The 16,503-nt window shown below is 42.8% G+C and overlaps 2 protein-coding genes and 1 non-coding gene across 5 annotated transcripts in view; 1 reads left to right on the forward strand and 2 right to left on the reverse strand.

Annotated features, from left to right (window-relative positions):
- Positions 1-16,503, forward strand: part of LOC123769016 (carbohydrate sulfotransferase 3-like) — a 243,026-nt gene that overhangs the window by 41,882 nt on the left and 184,641 nt on the right. The window lies entirely within an intron of this gene.
- Positions 1-16,503, reverse strand: part of LOC123769078 (lachesin) — a 216,021-nt gene that overhangs the window by 9,971 nt on the left and 189,547 nt on the right. For all 3 annotated transcript variants that reach the window (XM_069309198.1, XM_069309200.1, XM_069309199.1), the window contains exons 5-6: positions 14,909-15,067; positions 7,052-7,180 (exon numbers count right to left, since the gene is read on the reverse strand). In XM_069309198.1, the coding sequence (XP_069165299.1) occupies positions 7,052-7,180; positions 14,909-15,067 (288 nt within the window). The remainder of the gene's footprint in view (positions 1-7,051; positions 7,181-14,908; positions 15,068-16,503) is intronic.
- TRNAR-UCU (transfer RNA arginine (anticodon UCU)) lies at positions 1,375-1,447 on the reverse strand. Its single transcript has one exon. It is a non-coding gene; the product is annotated as a tRNA-Arg (tRNA).

Genomic DNA, 16,503 nt, shown 5'->3' on the forward strand with positions numbered 1-16,503 from the left:
CAAGCCCCTCCCAAGGGTACAATTTGGGTAGGTTGTGTGTGTGATGAGCTCATTAGTTCTCAGTGGTAAGGGGGCTAGGGTGACGGGTCTTCGATCAATTAAGCTACCGAACACTGTCAATGTTTACTGTCTCTCACCCCAACACCATCCATGTTTACTGTCTCTCACCCCAACACCATCCATGTTTACTGTCTCTCACCCCAACACCATCCATGTTTACTGTGTCTGACCTCATTAACAGAATGCTTACTGTCCCTTACCTCCCGTGCACTAATGTTTACTGCTTCCGTTGTATTCATCTGACAAACGGCATATACAAATGTTTTAACAATGTTTTGTAAAGTCCACCCCTAGTTTCAAACACACACACGTACACTCACAAACAAATACACACACACACACACACACACACACACACACACACACACACACACACACACACACACACACACACACACACACTCACTTATTAATCTAACTAAATCAATCACTGCGTTAATCACTTCATTAATCATTACCTTAATCCCTATTGATCATCAGTCTTCGAGTTTCAGGGTCCCTACAAAGGCCATTGGATGAAAATAACATCCACTAGAAATATCTCCAATCTTGTCCCAATCTCTCTCTATCTCTCCTGATCATTGGAATAAAGTTGAAATTATTTCAAGCTCAGCGAAGTTCACATAATTTGTATGATTCACAGAGTGAATCATACAGGGAGAAACATTAATACAACTAGAAACAATACATACAATCAGTGTATCTTTACTGCCCATTAAATCTCTGCAAATAAAATATACTCAAAAGAAAGAACCTGGCTTCGTTCACCGTCAACCACCAAGTTATTTAGAAAAGGCTGTTTAATTAACAAGAGTCAGATAATGACTTTTTAATTACTAACAAAGAGTGTTTTAAGTTAGAATTAAATAGGTTCAAAACGGGACGAGTTTGTTATTCAACTCTAATTTATCCTGAGGTCAATACATATCTTCTGCGTATGTATATATATATATATATATATATATATATATATATATATATATATATATATATATATATATATATATATATATATATATATATATACAGGAACTCATAGGCTCAGGAACCTGTACACCAGTTGACTGACGGTTGAGAGGCGGGACCAAAGAGCCAGAACTCAACCCCACGAGTACAATTAGATGACTGAGTACACACAAAAGGCTGACAACTGTCCCACGGGACCAAAATTCCCCAGAGAAGCAGACTCGAACCTGACTGATGGAGGTGTCACCCCAGGCCTGCTTACCTACCCCCCCCCCCCCCAGACACCCACCGACACGGCCTAGTCCTCCTCCACTCACTCGACATCAATTCCGGTTCGCAAAAACTGGACATCCCCGCCGGGGGTCGAACCCGGGACCTATGGATTAGAAGTCCATCGCGCTTTCCACTGCGCCACGGGGACTTTAGGGTAGTGGTTCAGCAAACTATGATGACCTAGATGGGACAGCTTGCTGAGGGTGTGGGGAAGTGGGGGAAGTAATAGGTAGTACGGACATATATATCTTTATTATCAAGAAAGGGAACAGGAGAAATTTGATGATAGGAATCAGAAAGAAACACGAGACAGGTAGGATTAGTGACGGAAGGATGTGTAGAGGAAGATGATAGAGTCGGGATATAGGATGGTGGAATAAAAATGAGGAAGAGGAAAAGAAAAGCGAAGGGGAATAAGAAGAAATTAGACGTTTGCGCGAAGGTGGGAGGAAGAAATAGAGAAAGGGAAGGAAAGATGAACCGATGGAGAGAGAAAAACAGGCAGGCAAGAAATGAGGAAGAAAGAGAGTAAGAGGGATAAAGAGCGGTATGGATGAAGGGTGGATGGGATTTAAGAAGGGACAAGAGTGGGAAGAGAAAGGGGGTGAGAGGGATAACTGAGTGACGATGGAAGAGATGAAGAGGGAAGAACTAGATCTAGTAAGCATGAGATAATAAGAAAAGGAATAAAGAGACAGATCCAATCACACTTCTTGATGTCCTCTTACGTGAGAGATAATCTTCTGAAGACATAAATATAGAGATATACATATATATGTACATATAGAGATGTACATACATACACAAAATATACATAGAAATTACATATATATATATACTGCATATATAAATATATATATATATACACAGAAAGAGAGAGTGGACGAATGAGAGAATGAAAAGAAGAGAATAAGATTAAATCCAAATAAAAATGACTAGGTCGTAACCCAAGCAGAATAATAAGGAAGGACAACATTCAATGGCTTTCGTTCGTTATCTTAAAGCTCCGTTCACCCTGTTGTTATCGTTCGTTATCTTAAAGCTCCGTTCACCCTGTTGTTATTGATCTCAGCTGATCGTGTGTGACCGTGGAAACTCACGGGATAAACACGTGACAAGTTATCTACAGGTGTGTGTATATGTGGGGGGAGGGATGGGAGGTGTGTGCTTGCTCTCTCTCTCTCTCTCTCTCTCTCTCTCTCTCTCTCTCTCTCTCTCTCTCTCTCTCTCTCTCTCTCTCTCTCTCTCTCTCTCTCTCTCTCTCTCTCTCACACACAAACACATTTAAAGACAAAATAATGTTCTGTGTATTTGTGGAATCGTCTAGCAAGTTACTTTACATAGATTACCGTAAGGCAATTACACTAATGTTTCCCCCTCCACCTTCCCTCAACCCTCCCTCCCTTCCCTACCCTACCCTAGCCTTACCCCTCCTCTTGCTTCCTCACCTCTACCGTCACCCACCTTCCCTCACTGCCTCCCTTAACCCCTCACCCTACCTATCACCACCACTCCCCATCTCTACCCTGAACCACTCTTAAATTTACCCATATTTCCTCTCGTTTCATTGTACAAGGCATACTCACATACAAAACATACATAAACATACACAGAAACATTGAAACAGACACATACACAACGTTAAAATTCCTGAGATTATGGGAAATTAATACTTGTATAATAGGTATCGGATGCAAAAGATAAGCACAAACACACACACACATGCACTCGCAAGCACACACGCATGCACACACAAACATACACACTCCCACACACATGCACACACAAGCACATACAAACACGCACGCATGCACACACAAACATACACACTCACACACACATGCACTCGTTTAGCACACACAAATACGCACCCTTGTACACGCATTCACACGCATGCACACACAAACACACACAAACACGCATACACACAAACACACACAAAACCCTCTTAACCACAGTGATCACATAAGAACCATTTTTAATTCAGTGAAAATGCACAATAAACCGCACTTCATCCCACACTCCTAAATTTCATATTCCAAACTATTTATAGAGAAATCCCACGCACTGTCCCCCAAGTTTTAATTAAAATGTAGATAATATACACCGTTTAAATTTCATACTATATAAATAAAACAGACAGAGCACATTTCTGTAAAATTCAATTATCATAAATGCTCAACGACGTCGAAGAACGTACCTGGAAGCCATTTATATATGGATTATTTAAGATAATCCATAGGATAATGATATTTAGTGAAATGAATTGGATATCATGTGAGGTCTAGGATAACTAGTGGGAAAACAGATCGTTTTATTGTTGATGAATTTTTGTGTTGGAAATAAAGAATATAAAGAATTTTACATTTTTTGAAGTGTAATTGTCTATTCTGCTTCAGGCGCGACCCGACAACATGTTCACTATTGTTTAAAGCGTTTAGATGAGGAGTTTATTACTTGTATTGTTCCTATACCACAGACATGGGTTCGATTCCTGTAAAGTGATATATATATGATATATGATATACGATATATATATATATATATATATATATATATATATATATATATATATATATATATATATATATATATATATATATGTGTGTGTATATCACGAAAATAAACACGTGATTAAGAATGTGACAATGTCAGACCACGGAGGAAAAATGAAACAGGAAATTTCCTTAAGTACTTTCGTATATTAAATACATCTTCAGAAGGTATTTAAAATGGACCTTCTGAAGATGTATTTAATATACGAAAGTACTTAAGGAAATTTCCTGTTTCATTTTTCCTCCGTGGTCTGACATTGTCATATATATATATATATATATATATATATATATATATATATATATATATATATATATATATATATATATATATATATATATATATATATATATAAAATAAATATATAGAAATAGCAGAAATAAAACACAAATCCCTTCCATTTTAAAACCTAATAAAGTCAAAGTCTAGAGAATATCAATAAAATGTATTGTACACTGTCTCTTCTGCATGACCCTAAAATGTATTGTACACTGTCTCTTCTGCATGACCCTAAAATGTATTGTACACTGTCTCTTCTGCATGACCCTAAAATGTATTGTACACTGTCTCTTCTGCATGACCCTAAAATGTATTGTACACTGTCTCTTCTGCATGACCCTAAAATGTATTGTACACTGTCTCTTCTGCATGACCCTAAAATGTATTGTACACTGTCTCTTCTGCATGACCCCAAATAATGACAAAATCTGTAAACTACAAAAGTTGAGACAGCGTGACGGGTGAGAAAATAATGTTGACTGCCAGAACAGATTATTTTTGCAATTCTACAATATCTAGCTGAGCAGTGTTGCATTGCACAAAAATTGCATTATGGGCTTGCAGTGTGTGTGGAAAGAAGACAATTTGAACAGTCTGTTACTCTTTTTAGTGTATTAAGATTACATTTGAGTGCTGATGTATTGCTGTGTCACACACACACACACACACACACACACACACACACACACACACACACACACACACACACTTAGGTGAGAAGGTGGTGGAGGCCAAGACCGTCAGTAGTTTCAAAGCGTTATATGACAAAGAGTGCTGGGAAAACGGGACACCACGAGCGTAGCTCTCATCCTGTTACTACACTTAGGTAATTACACACACACACACACACACACACACACACACACACACACACACACACACACACACACACACACACACACACACACACACACATACATCACGGTAGTAATTTTTTTATGTTATCTGGAGACTAAGGAGAGAACCTTATGTTTTTCTTTTAAATTTCTGTTATATAAATATGAAATACCTTTAACACTTACCAGGAGACGAAAGCTTAGTTATACCAACAGATTACCTTCACGTAAGTCTAAGTCTCAGTCTTTCAGTTCCTCTCTCACTGGTCATCCCACTCTTTCGTACTCTCCCCTTCTCTCTCATCCCTTTCTCCATTCTCTCATCCTCTTTCATACCTTCTTTCTCCAATATTTCATATCCTCTTATCGCCTCTCTCGCATATGTTATCTTTCTATTGTCTTCATTCGTTACTTCTATGTCATTCTCTCATGCTTTTTTTTCTCGATCTTCTCTTCATCATCATAATCTCTTGTTCAGTCCTCTTCCTGTCTGTGTTTTCCCTTACCTCTTACTTTCATTTCTGCTCTTCTTGTCTACCTACCTACCTTCTCTCTTTCATCCTGTCCTCGTACTTCATGCATCCTCTATTTTTCATTCTCACGTCTTCTCTCTCCCTTATTTCTTATTGTTCCATCTCGTTTCTCTCCCTGTTTTATCTCCTTTTTCACATGTCTTATCCTCCAAATCTATAACTCATATTCTCTCTCTCTCTCTCTCTCTCTCTCTCTCTCTCTCTCTCTCTCTCTCTCTCTCTCTCTCTCTCTCTCTCTCTCTCGCTCTTCTTTTAATCTCCAACATCTTATTCTCCTGTGTCCTCAGCCTCTTATCTAATCCCCCTCCTCCTCTTTTATCTCCTTTCCCTCCTATTTCCTCAGCCTTCCCCATCTCGTTCCTCACTCACATCCTCTCTCTCGTCTCATCTGCTCCTCTCCCTTTCTCATCTACTCCTTCTCCCTCCCTCATTTACTCTCCTTTTCCTGCATCATATCCATCCCTATCTCATCTGAGTATCCTCTCTCTCTCCCTCTATTCTCCTTTCTCTCCGTCTATCCTCCTCTCTCTCTCTCTCCCTCTACCATCTCCCTCTTCTCCCATATAGAGGACCTAACAGAGCAACCGGACACTCGATCCCCCGTCATCCCTGTCACGAGAGCCAGTCAAAAGCAGTTGGGTGTTTGAGCAACATTATTCCTCTCGCCAGAATTTGGTTATGTGAAAGCTTTAAAAAACCAACAATGAATTCCAGCCTTTTTCGACAGGAGTAAAGAAATAAATACCGAAATAAATACAATTATACAGGGACATTGGGCTAGGCTTTGTCGTGGTGTTTTATTTAATAATGTGTAGTTCTATATTCGCTTGCAAGTGACGGTTGTTAAAGGTTAAGGTCAGAAAGGAATAACACCAAAACATAGAGGTTAATTTGGCACTGTAAATAAAACTGGAATGTCAGTGATATATAGCTATTCACGTCAGTTAGTATGTAAGTCACTGCAAATAATAGTAAGTACACGTCTATTAAGAATTAATAAATAATCTATATTTATTTGGGAGGGAAGGGACAGAGGTTTTAAAGCCTATATATAGGGCTCCAGCTCATGGGTTCTGCCTTTGGGGGGAAAAATAGTTATTTTCATCACCGTATGTAAATCCGAAGATTTGTTTAGTCTCCCATAATTAGTTCCTCCTAATTTTTGTTTGTTAATTGACAGAACACCAATTTGTAATATTACGGGGGGTCTTAGGAAACAACCTCGGGTCGGATATAGAAATAAACATTGTACAGTGACTCACAGTATTCTTAAGATACACCGTGGGCCACAGCAGTGAAGATGGTACAGTGATTCTCTTCTTAAAAAAAATTGAGAAGGTCTCTTTTGGATACAAAACAATATTTTCGCATATTGTTTGATAGAAAAAGCTATCTGCTAGGAGCAAGTACTTTCATAGCCTCTCTACCCCCTTCCATCTGTCTCTAATTTCTCAACTCTCTTATCCATCCCACGTCTCCCTTCCCCTCCTCTCCCATCCCTTCCACATCTCCCGTTCTCCTTCCCTTGCCGCCTTTCCCTCTACTTACACTGGACTTTGAGGGTGATTCTCTTGGAGACGGAAGGAGGGACGTCGTTGGAGGCGATGCACAGGTAGGCGCCCATATGGAGCCTGGAGACTGAGGGAATGTGCAGGACCTCGGAGTCTGTCACCTTCACTGTGGACACCAACGGGAGAACTCGTGTTAGAAGGGCGAGGCGAGGCAGGGGTGGTGTTAGGACAAGGACAGTTTGGAGTGTTATATTAGGACAAAATAAGGCAGGAAAAGTGTTAGAAAGACAAGGTGAAGGTGTTAGAAGAACAAAGTGATGCAGAGGAATGCTTACGACAAGTAGAGGCAGGAATCACATATTTATAATTCATAATCATAATTCAAAACAGACCAATTGTCAAATTATCGAGACAAAAGCTGCAGAGTGCCTATTAAGTCTACCCTTAACTCATAGAAAACGGGGAATGAAAGGGGAACTGTAGTGAATGTATTTCCCCCTACTCATTGTCGAAGACATAAACCGGAATAGGCTTAGGAAAGTCCCCATAGGCCAACGATTAACAGACCATCCCCCCCCCCCCTGGATGCATTCTGCAACGGTTGTTAAACTCCCAGGTACTTATTTACTGCTTGGTGGACAGAGGCATCAGGAAATGTGGCTCAACATCTTGTCCTGCGCTGGAATCGAACCTGGGACCATTCGGGAGTGAAACAATTGTGTTGACCATTGCGCTACGGAATACAATCTTATGATAGTAGTTGCAAGTAATATTAGCTCCAGGTAACACCGATAGCTTTAAGTAACACAAAAAGTAATAGAGATAGCTGACACTAACAATGGCAGGTGACACTAACAACGATAGCTGACACTAACAACGATAGCTGGCACTAACAACGATAGCTGACACTAACAACGATAGCTGGCACTAACAACGATAGCTGACACTAACAACGATAGCTGACACTAACAACGATAGCTGGCACTAACAACGATAGCTGACACTAACAACGATAGCTGACACTAACAACGATAGCTGGCACTAACAACGATAGCTGACACTAACGACGATAGCTGACACTAACGACGATAGCTGACACTAACAACGATAGCTGACACTAACAACGATAGCTGGCACTAACAACGATAGCTGACACTAACAACGATAGCTGACACTAACGACGATAGCTGGCACTAACAACGATAGCTGACACTAACAACGATAGCTGACACTAACGACGATAGCTGACACTAACGACGATAGCTGAGACTAACAACGATAGCTGGCACTAACAATGATAGCTGACACTAACGACGATAGCTGACACTAACAACGATAGCTGACACTAACAACGATAGCTGACACTAACAACGATAGCTGACACTAACAACGATAGCTGACACTAACAACGATAGCTGGCACTAACGACGATAGCTGACACTAACGACGATAGCTGGCACTAACGACGATAGCTGGCACTAACGACGATAGCTGACACTAACAACGATAGCTGACACTAACGACGATAGCTGACACTAACAACGATAGCTGACACTAACAATGATAGCTGACACTAACAACGATAGCTGACACTAACAACGATAGCTGACACTAACAACGATAGCTGACACTAACAACGATAGCTGACACTAACAACGATAGCGGACACTAGTCTAACAGGCACTTCACGCTACAGAGTAAGGTACCATTAAAACTGACGTCCACAAGAACTGGCATTGAATGAAGCCGCCTCAGGCCTTCAGACTCTTCAAATCACCAAATAAAACTACATTTAATTCAATAACTCATTAAACATTACAACAATAAACAAAAATTGATGTAAAATCCATTTGAAAATGATACAGTTGAGTATACACAGGTATACAATGTAAATTATACAAAGCCGCTAATACGTAGAGACAGGACAAGAGTTTCTACATGGCCGCCTCGTAGGAAACTAAATACATTTCAAGTTAATGATATTAACTTATATACCCCAAAAGAGCGCAGTTAATTCTCTCGCTTGTGTTAAAGTCCTCAAGGAACACAACACTAAAAGCAACTTAAGGAAACCGGACGCGAATTCTTAAAAGGCACTTCCGTAAATTGTTTCCTTAGTGGTGAGAGTGAGTTGCTACGTCGCCAGGACCGTCCTACGTTTACGTAGAATATAAAGAAGGAATATCTGGAGTTGGGGGAGTTGTCCGGTGGGGGCGCTGAGGGGGAGAAAGGTGGTGGGTCGTCCGGTGGGGGTGCTGGATAGGATGGGATTAGGAGAGTGGGTGGGTTTGGTCGTCCAGAGGGGGTATTGGAGAGGGATGGGCTGGGATAGGGAGAGGTGGGTTTGGCCGTCCAGATGGGGGTGTTGGAGAAGCTGGGGGAGAGAGGTAGGTCGTCCAGTTGGTGGTGATGGAGTAACACAGGCGGAGAAATAGACGGAGGTCGTCCAGACCTCCGGAGAGGCTTGGCAGGAAAGGGGATAGGTTGGGGAGTGAGGAGGGTCGTCTAAAGAGGTGCTAGAGAGGATGAACCAGGAGGAGAGGGACATGTGGATGGTTCGGGTCATCCAGAGGAGTGTTAGAGATGGAATAGGTGCAGAAAGGGATGCGGGGTCGTCCCTAGTGGTTCAACACACAGGTAGTTGAAGTCGGGATAAGGATTATGAGCGGTAGTAGGGTTGTAGACGTTGTGAGGTAGGATATTAGGCGGTGACATGGGAAGGGAACTGCAATGAACCCAGCGAACACCAGTTTTTTTTTTTTCCTTTCTGGGGATGAGAAGAGATTAAGAAAAAAAAGTTGTCAGACATGGAGCTCTGAACTTATAAACAAAAAGAAGCGTCCTCACTTTAGGTTGTTTATATACTGTATCTTAGACTATGGTCAGTATATTACCAAGACTACTTGAAGAAAAGGAATTACTCGGAGAATCTTCCAAGTGCTCTAATGTCTTTACAGAATGTTGCTAATTAAAAATCAATTAATGATAAGTGCTCGATGAAGCAGTCAGGAATTAAATACACTTAAAATACACACACACACACACACACACACACACACACACACACACACACACACACACACACACACACACACCAGAGCTCAACCCCCGCAAGCACAACTAGGTGAGTACACCTAGGGGCCTCGCGTCTGAGTGGACAGCGCTCTGGGGTCGTAGTCCTAAGGGCCCGGGTTCAATCCTCGGCAGAGGCAGAAACAAATAGACATTTCTTTCACCCTGATGTACCTGTTCAACTGGCAGTAAATAGGTACCTGGGAGTTAAACAGCTATTAGGGGCTGCTTCCTGGGAATGTGTGTGTGTGTGTGTGTGTGCGTGTTTGCGTGCATTGTGCTCAAGTCAGTGCTACCAACACCTTCAAACAACAAAGCCTTTCGTCTCCTGGCAACAGCTGGGAACCCTCTTCCTTGCCCCGAGGTCAAAATGCCGTGTGATACGACTCTCCGGGTGATAGATTTATCACCATGTTGACCTCAGCCAATTTCCCGTCACTCCTAGCGCAGATTATTGGAGGTAGAACTCCTCGAGGTTTTTGAAAGTGAGATGGATTTATATTTTATTGGAGGTAAAAGGATTTAATTATATTTCGGAGGTAACGCGATTTAATATCATTGGAGGTGAACTACCTTCTTTAGTTTTCACTTTAAGTTCACGTTTGAGGAATCGTGGGGATTCTCCGTATCTTTCTGCTTCCTTATATTCTCTCTCTCTCTCTCTCTCTCTCTCTCTCTCTCTCTCTCTCTCTCTCTCTCTCTCTCTCTCTCTCTCTCTCTCTCTCTCTCTCTCTCTCTCTCTTTTCTTCCCAAATTACTATTATGCTGAAGTTGGTGGAATTTGATTTACTCTGGACGTGTTCCAGGTCTTGATAAATGCAAAAAAGCAAAGAAAAAATCTACCATCTGAACTATAGATCGAATTCTTTATCATGTTTGGTCTGGAAGATGATCTCTCTTCAAGATACCCTCTCTGGGAGAACAATGGTTCACTCGTCTACTAGGTCACTGGTCCACTGGTTCACTTGTTAACAGGTTCACTTCTCCAATGGTACATTGGTCCAGTGGTCAACTAGTCCTCTGATCTTTCCAGAGGAGACCAGCGTGCAGAACTACCTCCGGAAGCTGTCCATAGCCTTGGAACCATTTCAAAGAGATACTGAAAACGGGAGAGAGAGAGAGAGAGAGTGAGAGAGAGAGAGAGAGAGAGAGAGAGAGAGAGAGAGAGAGAGAGAGAGAAAAGAGTGGGTAGCAGGTATCTGATGTTTTTATCCTTCCTTTTAATAATTATAAGGGACACCTGATAACCTATTGCCTTCTGTTAGTGGAGAAAGTGTCTCATTGTCTATATATACTAGGTGGGAGGGGGTTATCGTCGCTTGGGTTTGTCTGTCTGTATGTCTGTCTCTCCCCTCTCCTCCCTCTCTCTCTCTCTCACTGGGTGACAACCAATGTCATCCAATATTTGTCTAACATTGGTTCTTACAAAGGGACGGTGACCTGACAAGCATGGAACAAGATCATTCCCATTCCTCTTTTAGCAGCTTTCTCCTCTCTTGTTATTACTGTGTGTGTGTGAAATAGATTTTGCAGATATGACAAAGAAGAATAAATTGGGGAATCTGTATTTTAGACAACCGGTTTTTACAAAGGCGGGATCCAAGAGCTAACTAATCCCCCTCTTCCCTCCATCTACCTTACCTCTCCCTCCCTCCTGCCCCACAGGAGACCAAGCTCCCTCACAATAGTTCTAAGTGACAGGTCAGCCTAGAGCGTCAGTTACCTGGGATTACCAGCTCCCAACTCCCTACCTCACGAATACCAAGTGTTGGGGGAGGCGAGGGGAGAGGGAGGGAAGGGTGGGTGGGGGGGAAGGGGAGGGAAGGAGAGAGGGGAAAGGAGGGAGAGGAGGAAAATAATTAGGGGAAGAGACGGATGGGTGAGAGAGGTTGAAGAGAGATAGAGATGGGGCCAAAATGAGGAGGAAGGGAAAGAGGGGGAGGAATGAGGGAAGAAGGAGAGGCGTGAGAGGAGAGGAGTGAGGGAAGGGGAGGAGAGAGATAAACAAGAATAATGAAGAATGGAGAGTACAAAAAATGAGAGAAACGTAAGAATGAGAGAGAAAGGAGAAGGAAGGAATGAAGAGTGATGATAAGGACTACTGCCAGAATAGTGAAGTAGAGGTGAAAATTGGGATAAATCGGAGGAGGAAATAGCAGGAAGAAGGGAAATGGAGAGAAAGACCCTTTCATTTACCTCCTCTCCTTTCTCATACGTCTCCTCTTCTCCTTTCCCATGCCTCCCCTTCTGTCCTCTCCCATACATCCTTCCACCTCCAAACATCTCTTCCTCTCCATTCATTTCATCCACTTCCATATATCTCCTCCTATACTCTCCTATACATATCTTCCTTTTCTCATCTCCTCTCCTCTCCCATACATCTCCTGCTCTCCCATCCATCTCAAGCATCCCCTCCCTCCTCCCTGTCCCCCATGCACCGCCCCTACACATTAATCACAGTATGTGGGTTGAGAACTTAATAACCATCTGTACTGTGTATAAGAGAACAGATCTCAGACGCTGTCTATGTAGGGGTGACGGAGACGCTTGTGTTGTGTGTTGGTTAGTATTGTAAAAACAATCACATTGTGTGGTTGAGTACTCAATATCATCTAGACTACACCAGCGTAGGGATTTAGACTATGGGGGGATAATGGGGGGGGTCTGGGGCATTTCAAATTCAGGGGGGGGGAGGGGAGGGCAATGAACGTAGACATTTAATAACATGATAAATGTAAATTACAATGATGATAAACCATTTGAGGAGGAGTGTTTATATATGACATGGTTTTTAGATTTTTTTTACCTGGTCAAATTGATAAAAAAAATCTCACCCTGGTAATCTCACCCTGTTAAACTCACCCTGGTAAACTCATCCTGGTAAACTCATCCTGGTAATCTCACCCTGGTAATCTCACCCTGGTAAACTCACCCTGGTAAACTCACCCTGGTAAACTCACCCTGGTAAACTCACCCTGATAAACTCACCCTGGTAATCTCACCCTGGTAAACTCACCCTGGTAAACTCATCCTGGTAAACTCATCCTGGTAATCTCATCCTGGTAAATGGTAAAATAGTCAAGGCTTAGATTGATTTTTGCCGCCTTTTTGTCTTTATATTTTCTAACGTCTCCCACACACTTTGTTGATTTTTGTTAATAATGAAGCTAATTTTACAATTATTACAATTTATCTTATAAAGGAAGTTTGGGAGCTGAATGAATGAATGAATTAAATATAGGTCAAGATTTCCTATAGGGTGAGTGGGGAAGTGGGGGATAGGGGAAGAATTATTAGGGGTGATAGGAAGGGTTTTTAGGATGAGGTAAAGTGCCATGGTGAGAGCCAGTTGCGTGGCATTAAAACATTATGACCAGACTAAGCAATGGAGGCAAGGAGTTTGATATTTGTGACAACATTGCGTCTTTCTGCAGGCGATGAGTCACAATAACGTGGCTGAAGTATGTTGACCAGACCGCACACTAGAAGGTGAAGGGACGACGACGTTTCGGTCCGTCCTGGATCATTCTCAAGTCGATTGTGTATTTCAGCGCCCTCACGGAGATGCTGCCCTCAGCTGAGTGATGTGCTCTGGAGGATCCAGGACCACACCAGTTGTGGTCCTGGATTTTGCTAATCAACATCGTGCTCCGCCCAGAGTCACTAGTAAACGGGAGGTAACAGGTTCCCCTTTGGGAGCTCCTTTGGCAGTTGGGGCCCGGGGCAATTGCCCCCCTCTGCCCCTTCCTTTGCCCACCCTATTAAATCCAGTCTTGTATACACCCTCACAGACTCACTCTCCCAATCTAACTGCCTTCTCAACCCAAACGCCCTTCTTTATCCTTGCCCCTCCCCGTTCCTCACCCATCCCAATCCTTCACTCCCCTCCCCATCCTTTCCTCCCCTCCCCATCCTTCACCCCCTCCCTAACCCTCGCTGCCCAGCCCCGAGGGGATACAGAGAGCCAGACTTCCTTAATGAGGTGAACCGAGGAATCCCACAATTCTCCTGAGAAAAATAAAAACGTTTCCTAGAAGGATCTAGCACACATTTTGTTGTAAACACAAAGCTAGAGAAAATATATGTGGAATCTCATTTATATATATATATATTTATATATATATATATATATATATATATATATATATATATATATATATATATATATATATAATATAATATAAACTCTAAGAACTCTAACTGACCCAGCCAGGATTCGAACCCATGCCGTCCAGGATCACCCCTAAACGTTCCCAGTTCCGTGACCACCGCACCAATAGACGATCACTGGTGCGGTGGAGAGTTCTTAGTGATCTCTGGCTTGCGTGTTCCTGTGAATAGTACACAGGCCTCACTTGAAATACTTGTAAGTTACAAATATACTTCCTAGAACTAGAACCTCCGCCCGCGTGATGCAGAGCCGAGTGCTGCACCACTGCATGGACAGCTAAAAATGGGCCCTCGTGGCTCAGCGGTGAGCGCAGTCGGGTCACGCTGGAAAGGCCCCATGTTCGATTCATGCAGAAAGACAGAAGCGTTTTGGCAACGTTTTCATTCGCTTGATAACTTTGTCTCCTTAGTAGTAATATAGGTACCCGGGAGTTTGATAAATCTGGTGGGTCGCATCTAGGGAAGGGTCAGTTGTATGTGTAAGGGAACCGCGACTAGTTTAGCAGATTACAGGAAAACCGTTTTTAAAACGTTAGAACCAAACTAAGAAAAACTTGAAAAATCGAGTAAATGCATTAAGCTAAAAATGCTTGAAAGGGTGAGCAAGGGCCATAGCTACAGTCATCCAGGTGAGTCATACAAACACACTTACAGTTGATGCCATTGTTTATATCTATCTTGCCACCATCCTCCCTCTTCCATGATATGACAGGCTTGGGAGAGCCCCTGGCACGACACTCCAGCGTCACGTCTTGACTCTCCTTCACTACCACCTCCGAGCTGCTCTCCTCGTCGATGATGTCCGGCGGCACTGGCGGGGAGAGACAAGAGTGTGAGGATGTACAGATGTGATTTACCATGAAGAATTAACAGAATTAAGGATATTATATAAAGCCGTTTAGTTTTGTTTCTAACATTTCAAGTGTAATGAACAGATGTTATTTATAAAGATTTTTAACTTTGTGTTTAATATTTCAAGTGCAAATAGGTTCGCAGGCAGGTTGCTATGTTACGGTTTAAGCGGCTTCAAGAACCTGAAACATTTGTTCAGGTAGAAAATGAACGTGCTACGGTTAATCAAAAGTTGATCTAAGAGACAATTATTTCTAATAATTTCATCCAGGAATTACCAATTTAATCGGAATCTTTCATTCCACTTCCAAAATACTTGCATAAACGCAATTTTCGTGAGGTATTCCACTGATATTCATGCGTTGGGCTGAAAGTTAAGTCCTAGCTACGGTAGTAATGAAGTATTGGTCGTGGTTATGTAGCACAACTAATGACAGCACGAGTGACACGCTGCACTTAAACTTGGCACTTCTTCCTGCTTGTTTCTCAGGACAGACAGACGAGAAGGTGATAGAATCCTGCGCCAGTACACTCAAGATAGGGAGGAGTTGCAAGGTGATGTTGATGAAGACGGGGAGTGGGAGTATGCGACGGGGAGAGGGGAATGTTACCGGGAGTGTGAGAGGGGGAGCAGGTTACCGGTAGTGTGAGGGAGGGAGGGTTACCGGTGCTCTAAGGGGGGGGGGGAGGGTAACATAAAAGCATGAGGTGGGGGGGGGGGGGTGTGGGGGTGGGGGGAGATGGTAAACTCTCTCTCTGCTCTTGACGCGCGCATCAACTCCTTCATCAACGTCTCTGTGTTGCAATTGCTTAAAAAATCCTCAAATTGACCTCCAGGGACGAGCCACTTGGCTCCAGACAGCGTTTATGAAGACCGTTAACTTCACCTTGGTCCCCCCCCCCCTGGCCCGCTGGGAGGGGTGGCGGGGGGAGGTTCTGTTGATCTTCTGTTACTGATGTTACTGGTAGTGGAGGTGGTGCTGGTAGTTGTGGTGGTGGTGTTGGTAGTTGTGGTGGTGGTGGTAGTTGTGATGATGGTAGTGGTGGTGGTGCTGTTGCTGTTGCTCCAGAAGACTACCCTAACAATGGCAAGCTTGGAAAACACGACTGACGATGTCCACTTGATGTGAGCCTCAGTTGTTATGGTCATACTAAGCAGCTGTCACCGTGATATTGTTCGCTGTGTTTGGAGGTCTTCACACCCCGGTTCATATGCTTGTACCTCCACCTGTGTCTGGCCTGAAGTTCAGTAGACACTTTTCAGACATTCTTAGGGGGAAAGTATGTTGATCAGACCACACACTAGAATGTGAAGGGACGACGACGTTTCGGTCCGTCCTGGACCATTCTCAAGTCGATTACTTTAGCCACGTTATTGTGACTCATCGCCTGCAT

This window comes from Procambarus clarkii, chromosome 64 (genome assembly GCF_040958095.1).
Source record: "Procambarus clarkii isolate CNS0578487 chromosome 64, FALCON_Pclarkii_2.0, whole genome shotgun sequence".
Lineage (NCBI taxonomy): Eukaryota > Metazoa > Arthropoda > Malacostraca > Decapoda > Cambaridae > Procambarus > Procambarus clarkii.